Source organism: Spea bombifrons, chromosome 2, assembly GCF_027358695.1.
Source record: "Spea bombifrons isolate aSpeBom1 chromosome 2, aSpeBom1.2.pri, whole genome shotgun sequence".
NCBI lineage: Eukaryota > Metazoa > Chordata > Amphibia > Anura > Pelobatidae > Spea > Spea bombifrons.
This window is the reverse complement of record NC_071088.1, coordinates 66,003,472-66,016,762: the sequence shown is the minus strand read 5'-3', so window position 1 is coordinate 66,016,762 and position 13,291 is coordinate 66,003,472. Positions and strand designations below refer to the sequence as shown.

At 35.7% G+C, this 13,291-nt stretch overlaps 1 protein-coding gene across 1 annotated transcript in view; it reads left to right on the top strand.

The window, feature by feature from the left end:
- BRIP1 (BRCA1 interacting helicase 1) overlaps nt 1-13,291 on the top strand; it is a 101,283-nt gene that overhangs the window by 72,685 nt on the left and 15,307 nt on the right. The window contains exons 15-16 of the mRNA XM_053454584.1: nt 1,010-1,169; nt 4,909-5,030. Of these exons, the coding sequence (XP_053310559.1) occupies nt 1,010-1,169; nt 4,909-5,030 (282 nt within the window). The remainder of the gene's footprint in view (nt 1-1,009; nt 1,170-4,908; nt 5,031-13,291) is intronic.

Sequence of the window (13,291 nt, the reverse complement as noted above, 5' to 3'; positions counted from 1 at the left end):
TTTTGTTGTCACAAGAATGTGTTTAAAATCTTTAATGGTGGCTCATGCCACCATGCATCAGTAAATTCACAATTTGTGCTTGAAACATAGCGTCTTCTGACCGGCTGTATTGGTAAAGTTTATTATTTTATTTTCCAGGGCTGATAAAACTTCTGTTTGACCCTTCAACCCTGTTTCATCCCAGTTATTAAGCACTTTCATTTCAAAGCACTGTTTATCCATGAAGAAAATCTAAACAGCATACACATGAAGAGCCTTACATAGCAAAAGACGTTTAGATCAATGCTTCTCCTTTGAGACTCTCTGACTTTTTGTACTAACAACAATGTTGATACTGTGATTTTATTAAGAAGAGTGTAACAGCTTGTTTTTTATTTGTTTTTATATATATATAGATAGATAGATAGATAGCTATATATATACCTTTTTATATTTTTGTGGGTTTTTTTCCTGTTAAGTATCACTGAGGCAGGGTAAACTATTTTAAGTGTTTAAATTTGGTGGAATGCCCAGTAGATTTTTCAAGGTAAAAGCTAAGTAAAATGTACTGGGGAATAATTTGTGCTTTTAAATCATTTTACCATGCTTCTGCAACAAAGCAGAAACGATTCACAGGTTGCTAGCTTTGCAATGTTACATATCAGTATGTTTACAGCCTATTAGGAGTGATAATTTTGTAGTCTCGCAACAATCGTAAAATTCTCAGAATGCTCATTATTGTAACAGTTTTATTGGCAGATGACTTAGCGTTGTAATATAATTTCCAGATACCTTTCATAACTCAGTAAAGCATAACACCAGTCTGTAAAGTTGTACACACTACAAATAAGGAGTGTATATATATATATATATATATATATATATATATATATATATATATATATATATATATATATATATATATAAAATCACCATATCATTGATACATTTGATTTCAGCAGATTTTATTTTTTAGCAGACATGAATGCAAATATCACTAACCATTTTTGATTTTTGTACATTTTTTCAGATGTTGGAGAAATTAAAAGACAGGTGGATGCATACAGGCCTATGGGAAAATCTGGAGAGGATCAAGACAGTCATTAAAGAACCACAAGGAGGAGACAAGACTGACTTTGACAAACTACTGCAGGTGTACTATGACGCAATACGTTACAATAGAGAAAAAGGTGAGTGTGCTTATATTAATATTATCAGTAAGGGAACATTTTGGAAGTGTTATTCTTTGCAGAATAATGCAGTTTACTGTTTTGCAAGGCACCAGCAACATTTTTGGTTAGATTTTACTAAATCAGCCATTTCATAAAACAGGACATGATACAGATGATATGATATAGGGAGGTCTACCAAGAACTTGTGTATGTATTTTTCTTTTAAATACCTTTTCTTGGCACTTGAAGGTTAATTTATTATGACATTGGACTCTGAAGAATATCACAACCTGTCTAGAGTATTGGCATTATAAATATGTATTTGTAAATGCTTTTGGCAAATATTCTGCCATGTTGAGTTGGGTTATTTTGTCCAGCTGGTGGTATTTCTGTTGGTATTTATGGTGTTAGTATTTTATATGCCTGAAGATGAGACCCAAGTAGTTGTTAAAGGTTGCTGTCTAATGCTATGCTATCCACTGCTAACACTGTAACATTCAGTCAAACTTTATAACGTGTAGAAAGAAAAGCAACATTTTATAATATTATACACTGTTTAATACCAGCACTTACATCAAAACATGCAGTTCTCTTTAGGCTTTATCCATGGAACAAATTCATTGTTACATTTAGTGTACAATGTAGTAGTCTTCAGTCAAATTTGGTTATTTCTGTTTGTAGAGTGACCTCTTGATTTTGCGTCACCATAACAATGATGGTATTGTTTTAACCTTAAAGTGAGAGGTTTTTAATGTATTTTTTTGTATTGAAGACCTTTTTCCTAGTACCTATATGCTTTTCTGTTGAAAATGTCGCCACTTACAAAATCTATTCAGGCATGTTTATACATACTATAAAACTTTGAATTAAAGAGTAAGGGGCTCAAACACCAACAGTGCCTTCACATATCGCCTACAATGTTTTTTATGTACTTTAACATTTCGATCTATCCGCGAGGCTTTGCAAGATGTCAGCATAGAGCAACTCCAAATGTTTATTACATGTTTTCGCACGGCCACAGTGCTTCCTCATGCTGTGTGTTTCCTGCAAAGCTTCTTTGGTTTAGTAAGTTTAAAGCATTGCCTTTTTAACACTTCCTCAGCTCATCTGTGTCTCACCTCTTTACCTCTCAATGTCTCCTGTGCCCAGTTTGACTAAAGCATTACATACATTCTTCACATAATACATTCATGTGTTAGGCCCATTCTCTTTTTCCTTGCTACATTTTACTAGCCACTGATGAAATCCCTTCCCCAACACACCACCCAAGGTAATTTTCAATTAAATGTACTTCTCACTTGCTACTGTGTGCCGGATGCACAGTGTAATTTCATTCCCCTTTGTATGCCACAAGTTAAATCACACATAGATTAACACTGCCCCACCAACAAAAAATAAAGCCAGAAACAAAGTTGTGTTCAACTGCCAACATCTACACTCCATGTGTATTCATAAGTGCTGATCGTTAGTCAAAACAATTAGCAGTTTGCTAAGTGAGATCCTGTTGGTAGTTCTTCTTTCTAGAAGACTGTATAGATTATATAATAGTGCCACTCTTCTCCACTTCTTCAGAGATCTATTTCAAACTAGCCAAATTGCAAATTTTTATTTCTTTGCATTTAATTTGTTCCATCTTTAATTTAGAAATGTATCACACTTTTTTACTATATTATATGTTTTAACCCATTTCCTATCCTATGGACATATTGTTGCATCCATAAAAGGTGAGGCAAGAAGTTCCATACCGGTATGTCCTGCCTATTTTACAGTTGCAGGAACATCTCTCTGCTGATGACAGCCTGGAATCTCCCGTGTCAGCAAAAGCTAGCACTGCTGGTTTCCACCACAGTGGCGCCACACACCGCAGTTTAATAGAATTTCTATGATTGTCATTTTGAACCAAGTCGTTATGAAGTAAGGCTTCAAAGATGTCCCAAACTGAATTTGTGCACCTCTGAAATGTGGCTTTTTAGTCCCCAAACAACCTTTTTGTCCAACAGATTTATGCATGATGTATCACTGTACTGGTATCAGTTGTTGCTGAACACATCTTGGGGTGGTGTTTCACAGTAGCTCTTTCAATTCTTGGTTCCCTTCTGTTAGATGATATGACAAAAATAATGGTGTCTAAAGAAAACCTGAAAAAATATATATAATTTATGTGGGTACACTAAATGAGAAAGAAGACAATTACAGCTAAACACAAGCACCACAGCAATGTTACAACGGCCTCATTTATGAACGGTACAAAACTTATTTTCACCAAACACCATACCACTCTACTATCCAGGGGTGTACGTAGAGTATTTGGCACCTGGGGCAGATCCTTTACGTGGCACCCCCCCCCCCACACTTTAAAACTGCATAACTGCTATAATTATATACTGAGGCAGACATTGACAGTGGTACGGCATAATGCCTAGCACTTTATACTAAGCCAGGCATTAACGGTGGTACAGCACAACTGCTATCATTATATACTGAGCCAGGCATTACAGTGAAAGAGCATAACTCATATCACTATACAATGAGCCAGGCATTACAGTGGAACATCATAACTCTCTCCACCTACTGTATCGGTTTGTCTTAGTCTGTAAATTCCCGTCTTGTCATACCCCTTGAATATATGTATTGTATTAAGCGCTGCATAAATTGTTGGCGCTATATAAATAAAAGATAATAAATAATAACTGCTATCACTATACACTGAGCCAGATATTGATGGTGGCACAGCATAACTGCTTCATTATATACTCAGGCAGACATTGACGGTGGTACATCGTAATTGCTATCGTTATACACTGAGCCAGACATTTGGATCAACAGCAACAAATTAACAGATATAGGAAAGGCTGAACTTGATGGACGCATGTCTTTTTTCAGCCTATGTAACTATGTAACTAAATTACAGTGGAACAACATAACTACTATCACTATACACTGAGGCAGACATTGACAGTGGTACAGCATAATTGATATCATTACTGAGGCAGACATTACATTGGAATGGATTGGAGGTCTCCTGCTCCCTTGATTGATTTTAAGCTGGTTAGAGGGCGATCCTTGATCTCCCCAACCGAGCCTGCTCCTCTAGCGGTGGATATTACAGTCTGTCTCTGGAGGGGTGCACACCCAATGCCAGCCTGGTGGGTGGCACTGGGGTGGACCCCCCTGGATACTTTATTGCTTCTATCATGAAATGATGGCCTTTAATGTTTATACATGCAGTTTATTCATAGCCGTAAAGATCAATGTTAAGATTATTTTCAATACATTGAGGTTTGAGCAGGGCCCTTCTCACCTGTTGTCTCTGTAAGTCAATTTGTTATGTCACATACTACTTGTTTTGTCCTGTCTACCCATTGTACAACGCTACAGAATTTGATGGTGCTATATAAAACAATAAATAATAATAAAACGTCGTGTCACTGCTTTTGACCACAGTGCAGGAATTCTAGGAGTACTTAACTTTGTCTGCAACAAGATTCTTAAGCTGACCCTGCTTTTATATGTACTTTAGCAGTTATTGTGTCATAGCAGCATTCACTTTATTCATATGTAACCACAGGTTTTGAAAAAAGAAAAAAAAAAAGCTTAATATATCTTTGACATCCAAAAATGTGTACTGAGATGGTACCTAGGACTTTCACCCTACCCGTTTAGGTGCAGTGAACACTGCACTAATGAAAAAGGCTAGATTTACTAGGCTTAGTCTTTTTATGGTTTGACTAAAGTGTTTCTGATTTTCTTTTCCCAGATGGTGCTCTCCTTATTGCTGTCTGCAGAGGAAAAGTGAGTGAAGGGTTGGACTTCTCTGATGACAATGCTCGTGCTGTAATTACTGTGGGAATTCCTTTTCCTAATGTGAAAGATCTACAAGTGAGTATCACTATTATTTTATTTGTGATTTAAAATGTATTTTTCTTTCAACATTGAAGTCTGAATCCACTGCAATGTTTATCAATGCACAGTAACTCAGGGGGTATGCATAATAAAAAATAAAAAAAATAATAGAAATTGATGATATCATACAAAGAGGAAGGAAACGTGGCCAAAATCATTTTGAATATTTGGTTCATTTTAGGTAACTATTTATTAATTTAGCTGGAATGTTTGTGAAATTATATTTAGTTTTCAAAACTTAGATTCATTTTTGTCATTTTTCAAATGGCATTTTATCCTAAACAGAATGTCACCTAATGCACTTTAGTATAATTGCTTTTCAACAAGTTAGAATATTAAAATTCATCACAAACATTAACATTAAATGATTTATCCTGATCGGGCTGTGTAAGTCACTTATTGTAATGTTGCAGCGGGTCGTATGTTATAGCGAGTGTGTCAAAAATACTGTACTTGCTATTCCTTTTGTAATTGTATATAACTGTATGGAATTCAACCATGATCAATTGGTGAATATACTTTGATGAAATATATGATGCTTTCTGCCAAGAAGTGCACTGAAATAAGGCTTATAAAAATATTGTATAGAATATAATATTTATACTGTATTATACTGCAATTTATTTATACTGTATTATACTGTAATTTATTTTGTGTAGGTAAGTCTTAAGTATAAAGAGCAGTTCTTGTGCACTGTTTTAATCACGGAGCACAAACACAACACAAAGTTACAGATATTGTGTACCATACCAGCTCAGAAGACAATACAAATGAATCAGGATCTAGTTTGTGTTAAAAATGACCATTGTTCACATATTTCAGCAACATACCTATATTTCTCCTTAAGATTCTTTTAATAATTATGTCCTGATGTAACCTTAGACATTGCAGCCATACAGACACTTGGCTCCAAATGTCCCAGTGCATGTTTTGTTTATATTTTGTTATGTTGTATTGTTTAGTAACTAATTTATTACATTATCATACATCCTGTACTGACAAGGCTTTCTGCTGCATATCAGCGCTCTATGCGTGATTAATGGCGAGGAAGCAGTTTCTACCTAGAAATAATCAGAATCCGATAGAATCAACTACTCAATCATTTGGGGGTATGACTTGCATGTATGTAAATGAGCGCATATTTGCGAGGCGAAACTGCTGTGCTGTTGCGCTACATCTCGAATAGGGCTGTTCAACTGATGGACCAGGCTCTCAGAGGCTTTTCTACAGTCCTTGCCTGCTGGAGAACTCCGGAGACTTTCATTAAATGACTTCAGGATTGGAACCCTGTTAGAATAATTAAGTATACGATTCTAAAAGAGTTATGCCCTTCGCCAGCGAAAAGTTGGACATCACTTCTAAAGATTCCATACGTGTGAAAGGAGCATGAAACATTATTTTTACAGCAAGTGCAATAAAACATTCTACATTTGTAAAAGCATTTCAAAATATGGCGCCTCTTAATTATTGCTAAGCCAGCATCTGTACTTTAGGCCCTGTAGCATTTTTTTCCTCCTCTTGGAACATCTATTAATAATTATACCTTTCCACACTTCCAAATTAATGATCAATATTACAAGTAATCTATGACCTGCTGATTATATGCAATTAAACATGCTTTAATGCGGTCTGTGGCAGAAACCCAAGGCTGCATTGTACAGTCGTATTTTCAAGTCCCATGTTTGGATTTTGTTTTTGATATTTTCTCTACGACATTAAAAAAAAAAAGTTTTAAGTGAAGCTGCAGCTCAGTGACATATCTAGGCCTGAACCATTTGGCGATTTGTTTCCTTATCCGTTTATTCATCAGCTACATAGTTGTCAGTGGCAAATGTCACTGTACTCCAACTTGGATGTACTCCAGTCCAAGTTTAATTATAACCTGAAGGAGTCATAGGACAAAGATTTGTCAATGAGGGAGTGCACATGGACTACATGATTACCTATGAAGAAAGCAGAATAGAATAGTATGACATTAGCAAAGAAATAGAAATTATTTTATAACACTGTACTTATGTTGCGCTTTTAATATATTACGTCATGTCTTTTGACCATCCATTTCAGATCATAATTAGGCCTATTAAGGCTCTGTCGGCTCCCAGGTCATGGCAGAGGGTTTCAGGATAAATATAAAGAGACAGTTGGCTCGTGACCACTTTGACTTCATGGCATAGTATTTAGAAGGCTACCAAGCCAGTGTAAGATGAATAGCCTTAGAAAAGCAAGAAGAAGATGACAAGGAATGCAAATGAATCTCTCTCACTCTGCTGAAAGAAGGGCATCAATGAGTCAAGCACCATATACATCCAAACACTGTTTTTGATCCAAAATCTAGTGATGCAAATGTTACTGATCTTATTGCATTAATAAATCTTTTAAAAAAGGAAAACTTAATGCACCCCTGTCTGACATACACTATATGAAAGGAAGTAATAATATATGACCATGATTACATTTGCCACTGACAACTATGTAGTTGTCCCTCTGTGTAGGAGGACCTCTGCCACACAATCATGATAACTTCATTTTATGAGATAAAATCTGGATACACTAGCAATTGGCTTACATGTAGGAAAATCTGCGGCAGAGCCAAATATATGACTGGTTTGGCTGTGACCAGGATTTCCTTTGCCCACCTCTGGGACCTGAAAATAGTGGTAGGAAAATTTTGGAGCCAATTGTGGCTTGTTTAGTTAAAGTCAAAATTTATTACATTTACCTGAGATAAATGGAAATGAAGTTCCCTTTTCTTCGAAATTTTATAGAGGCTAAATACAAATAATACAGATCCACCTAAATTTGCCAACCATCACTTTTTGTTTTCACCTTTCTCAGGTTACTTTGACCTAAAACAGATGAGCAATGATGTGAAAGAAGAAAGTATGCTTAATTGTACTTAATCAACGTGTTTTTTTTTTTTTTTTTTTGCAAAGGTTTACGTTTCTATTAACAGTATTTCTCGGTGGGGGTGTTCCGCTTCTTTCAACAAAGTTAACTGATTCCTGCTTAATTTCCAATACTTTTTGTAAAATGTATTCAGCAAGGCACCAATATTACTGCTTTCCAGATTAAATGCTTTAATAAGATAACTTTTTTATAACAATACAATGCTGCTGTATTGTGTTTGTTTTGGAATTTTATGCTTTGGTTATCATATTACTGGAATGACCTATAATAGCAGAAGAAGGAATTATAAGATCAATTGATTAGAACAGCAGATGCTTGCATTTTTTTAAAGCTACTTACATAAAAATTAAAAAAGGATACTTTATAAGAAGAAATAAAAAAAAAAAATGGTTCACAATTGTCCTTTCAGTTACATCACATTAAGTTTCATTTTAGCAAATCTATTTTGTCACATTTTACAATTAAACTAAAACAAAGCATTGTTAAATGTTTTTGTTAACAAACCCATCATTACGTTATCTGTATCATAATTTTGCTATGTTTTATGTCACCCAAATATTTGTGCTGTTTTCTCAGAGTTTAAAATGGCACTTAATTTTATATATTATAATAGACCAATGGGTCCTCAAATGCGTTGTCTTTATTTAATGTCATGGAGCTGGTTAGTCCGACCGACTACCTCCGCTGTCTTATGCTCCCTTAGCCTGGGACATCACACTTTCCCCGGTTCCCCAGTCACTAGCCGAGACTCAGTGTAGGGTAAAACCAAACGAAGACTGATTTATTTCTCACGCACAGAGCTGGATATATCCAGCAAAACACACATTTACATAAAACAAGATATTGGGACACAAACCGCCCCCTTAATCTGCCTCCCAGAGACAACAGGGGCAGTAACGGGATTAACAATACAATGAGGGGGGGGGGACTGATTTATACAACATAATAATGCACAATGGGGTGGGGGGGTCTGATATTAAATTAAGACAATGGTGGTCACTCCATGGTGGCAGATCCTGGCTGTCTGCTGGAGATAATCCCCTCAGCCAGTGATGAGATGATACTGCTGGGGGTAGCCACAGAAGCCTTTACAAACCCAGGGCCCATAGTCAATAGGGAGGAGGCTGGCAGTCAGGCCTCTCCAGTGGTCCCAGTGATGGAGGCTTCCGTCACATTTAATAAATGCATTGTCTTTATTTAATAAAACAACTGGATAGAATCCATGTTTATTTTTCTGTCTGTGCTCAGATCCTGAATGCATTATTACTTGGTGACAATGCACAGAAGTAAGAATCACAGAATTTGTATGCTGATAATTACATTAATTTACAAATTTAGGCCTGTTAAGTAAACAATGTAAGTAAAGTTACCCTGTGTTGGCATCGCAGAAACTGGTATGATTTATCTAAATAATACATGACTTTTTTTATTATAGTCTTTATTATATCTTTTGTGTGGTCTTTACCTCCCACCTCTTTTTAAACTATTTAGTCTTGACCTGCTGAGGGTAACATTTTTATAATAGGCATACGGTATATATAGGCGGGTATTGCATGCTACTTCAATGCTCAACTACATATATTGCTAATTTTAATCTGTAAATACTGTTTACCTGAACGGAATTTTTAAAAGGATTTTGAAAAATGACATATCTACTCAATATAATGTATAAACACGCACAACTTCATGATAGTCACTTTAAACCTCGGCCACTTTGTCGTTCAGTGTTTAATACAAAATCACTACCAAGTTGGAAATCTGTCTCTTTATACATTTTTCTAATTTTTTCTAAAAATGGTGGACCTGCTGATTACAATTAGAAGGCTTTTTATCCTATACATAAATCATAGACTGTCCTTCTTGCCAGCTAGCAAACATTGTTTAAATCTCAAGCATTGAAGGCAAACACTATGAACCACATTCATCAGAGCTTTCCACACCTGTTCTGCAAGCCGGTGTTCTATTATTTCCTCTTTAGAAATGAGCACAGAGCAGGTGTGGAAATTGTATATGGAACACAGTCCATGGATTGTTTCCACAAGTATAATTTGTGAGTAATGACAGAAAACATCATACCGCGTTTTTCAATTTTTATTTTTTTTTATTGCAAAGCATTGGAATGTTTTTGCTGCGCCAGGATTTTCTGACTGGAGGTTTTCTCCAGCTCTCGCGCCATAAGCTTCAAAAGTCTGGCAGGTGAAACAGACGCTGGTTTTGATATATATTGCTCGTTTTGCAAAGTTTCATTTTAAAAAGAAAATTGATAAACTAAAATGCTGAGCTGTCCTACCTCCCATCCCATGCAACACTTTTTGTAAAAAAGACAATTGTTTTTGGGGTGTTTTTTGGTACATCTGTGTTGGTTATATAATGCAGTGGATTGTCCAGCAAGGTAGTATGGACCAGATATGGCAACCTCAGCAATGTTTTTCTGTACCCCATCAATCATCGTCAATGTTGTAGACTTTAAATATTGAATCACTGTCCACCCCACAATGACAGATTTCACTAATAAGGTTCTCATTTTTGTGGCGTGACAATAGGCGTCATGAGTAATATCTACCCGAGACACCTGCATTTGATGTGTCTCGTGTAGAATGACTTGTAGCTGGGTTATTTTTTTTAATCCAGGTCTTTACTAGGAGCAGTATCATAGAATGGCCTCTTTTGTCTCACAATCGACAGAGCTTGGGGTTCTTTTTATTTTTTTATTACCTTTATATACTCATTATTGTAGATTGTGTTAATGAAATACATTGAGGTAGCTGCACCTAACTGACTGCATCTTAAAGTAGCTACCATTGTAGTTGGAGCCATACAACAGCTTAGAGTACATGCTGAGATCAGAATAAAATGTGTTAGGTGCCACAGATGTGAGAGGTGTATCCCTGCAATTTTGAGAAAAAAAAATATTTTTTATATTGAGGCATTAAAACTTTTATTTGTTACCTCCTGCTGGGATCTCCTACTTCCTGCTTTTTTGCATTATACATAAACTATATGGGATGACTTAATGGTTTTCCTAATACTACCTCTCTTAATGATAATCCTGGCCTCGTAAGAGACAACACCCCAGATGTGATGGACTAATGTGCACGAAAATAATTTGCAAAGTTCACAGTGTGTTTTCCCACTTTAGCCCTTTAAGCAAATTAAGCCTATGTTTGTGTAAAAATATAGTTAATTATATATTTATTGAGACCTTTCTTGTTCCAAAATATTTGCAGAACCAAAAGTCCTCTTGTAAAACGATTTTATGTGTTTAATAACAGACTTTTTTTCCCTTAGCGATTCCAGATAATGAAATAAGAACTGTTGGACGTCATCTTTCATCTTCTGATGTACTTTGGAGTAGATGTCAAAAGTTTTATTAAAATAAAAAAAAATAAAAAGTAACTATTAGCACTAATACTACATAGGTAAACTTTTCTTTTTACTAGAGTTTTCTTTCATTAGTTTACTTATCAAATTCATGTTACATTCCAGGTTGATTTGCCTGTTTTGATTTTTTTTTCTTGTCCTTAGCAAGCAGTGCTGACCTTTTAAGTTTTTACTTCACTGTCAAAGTACGTTGAAGGCTTTAAAAGTGAAGCGATCACCTTGGGGATTTGTCAGATTGAGTGGCACTTACAAGTTCACCTAAACCACAGTAGCAGTCAACGTATGGAACAGTGTTGTACCTCAAGGGAAGCGGTTAGATTTTTTTTTTTCTTCACTTCTGCATCGTTGGACACAGATTGAATTTTCTCTTCAGTAGATTTTTTTTGGTTGCATTAGTTTTTAATCAAGTCACTTGTTCACAGTCGCTCAAAGCCTATAAGGCTGAGATGAGTAGATGGGCCTGGGGTGAATGTGCTACATGATTTGTCGAATTGTAAAGCTTTCTAAGATGCCACATACTACAGTTGACATCACTCAAATTGTGCAGTGGTTTTATCATTATATAAGCCTTTCGTGCTGTTCTTGTCAAGGGGATTACAAGAGCGAGTGCTAGGTAATGAATAGAATAAGTGGTTTCACTGATAACACACTTCAGCAGGCAACAATACCAGTGGAAAAAGTATGCGCTTTTACATAGCCGACATTTATTTTCTCTTTTGATGTAGAATAACATTATTAGGAGGCTATGTGGCAAAACATAGACTATAAAACTACACCTACGTATCGCAAGTGAAACATTATGTTCCACTAATTCTTAAAAAAAAAATAAATTTAGGAGTACTCCTAAGAATCATGAAAGAGTACCTTGAATGTTAATCTAAAAAGTTTAAATCTAAATTTATATAAAAACAATCTTTTATTGGCAGCAGAGGTGATATTAAGTCTTTGTAATCTTATTTACTGTTCCCACATTTGAGTTTTCTAAAGCTTGTAGCAGACTATATTAATGTCTCCAGTTACAGTTCTCTGAAATATCTGAAAAAAACTGCCAAAACTGCAGACCGTATGCTTCATTTCAGTGCTCACAATTTACATATGAGTAGTATGAGTTTTACCCACTTTAATACCTCAAGCCATATTTGGCCTTTGTCCTTTCCAAGATAGATGTATACATGCCTCATTCTCCTTTTTTTTTCCATTGCATTAAAAATCCCTCCCCTATACGAAAAAGAAAAGGATGAAGACTTGATGTCATCAATTGGTGCTTTTTTAATTTTCACACCTAATTAGAACTGTCTGGAGGCTATTTTATGAAATATTGAGCATTTTTTTATTTCATACATTTTATTAAACTCATTGATTTTAATTACTTAATTTATTATAATCTACCTAATTTAATTATGTACTGATTCTAATCTGTATCCATGCTACTTGTTATGTCCTGTCTACCCATTGTACAGCGCTACAGAATTTGATGGTTTTATATAAAACAATAAATATTTACGCATGCAGATATTACACTTTTTACAGATTGTGTGCACAATGTGTCTGTTTTAGTTGATTAATTCATAGTTTATTATCTCTTAAATTAGACTGGTAAGTGGGGGGTAAGACTGGCATGGGGGGTTAAATGGTTCTCTGCAGTCAGAGTGGCATATAGGGGGTTAAAAGGCATATCAGGGAGGCAGAGTGGAATATAGGGGGTTAAAAGGCAAATCTGGGGGGAGTGGTAAATAGGGGGTGAAAATGTATGTCAGGGAGGCAGAGTGGCATATATAGGTGTATAAGGCATATCTAGGGGAGTGGCGGATAGGGGGTTAAAATTTGTCAGAGAGGCAGAGTGGTATATATGGATGTATAATGCATATCTGGGGCAGAGTGGCAAGTAGGGGTTAAAAGGCATATCTGGGGGCAGAGGGTAGTCTTATATTCAGGCTTTTTCTTGTTTT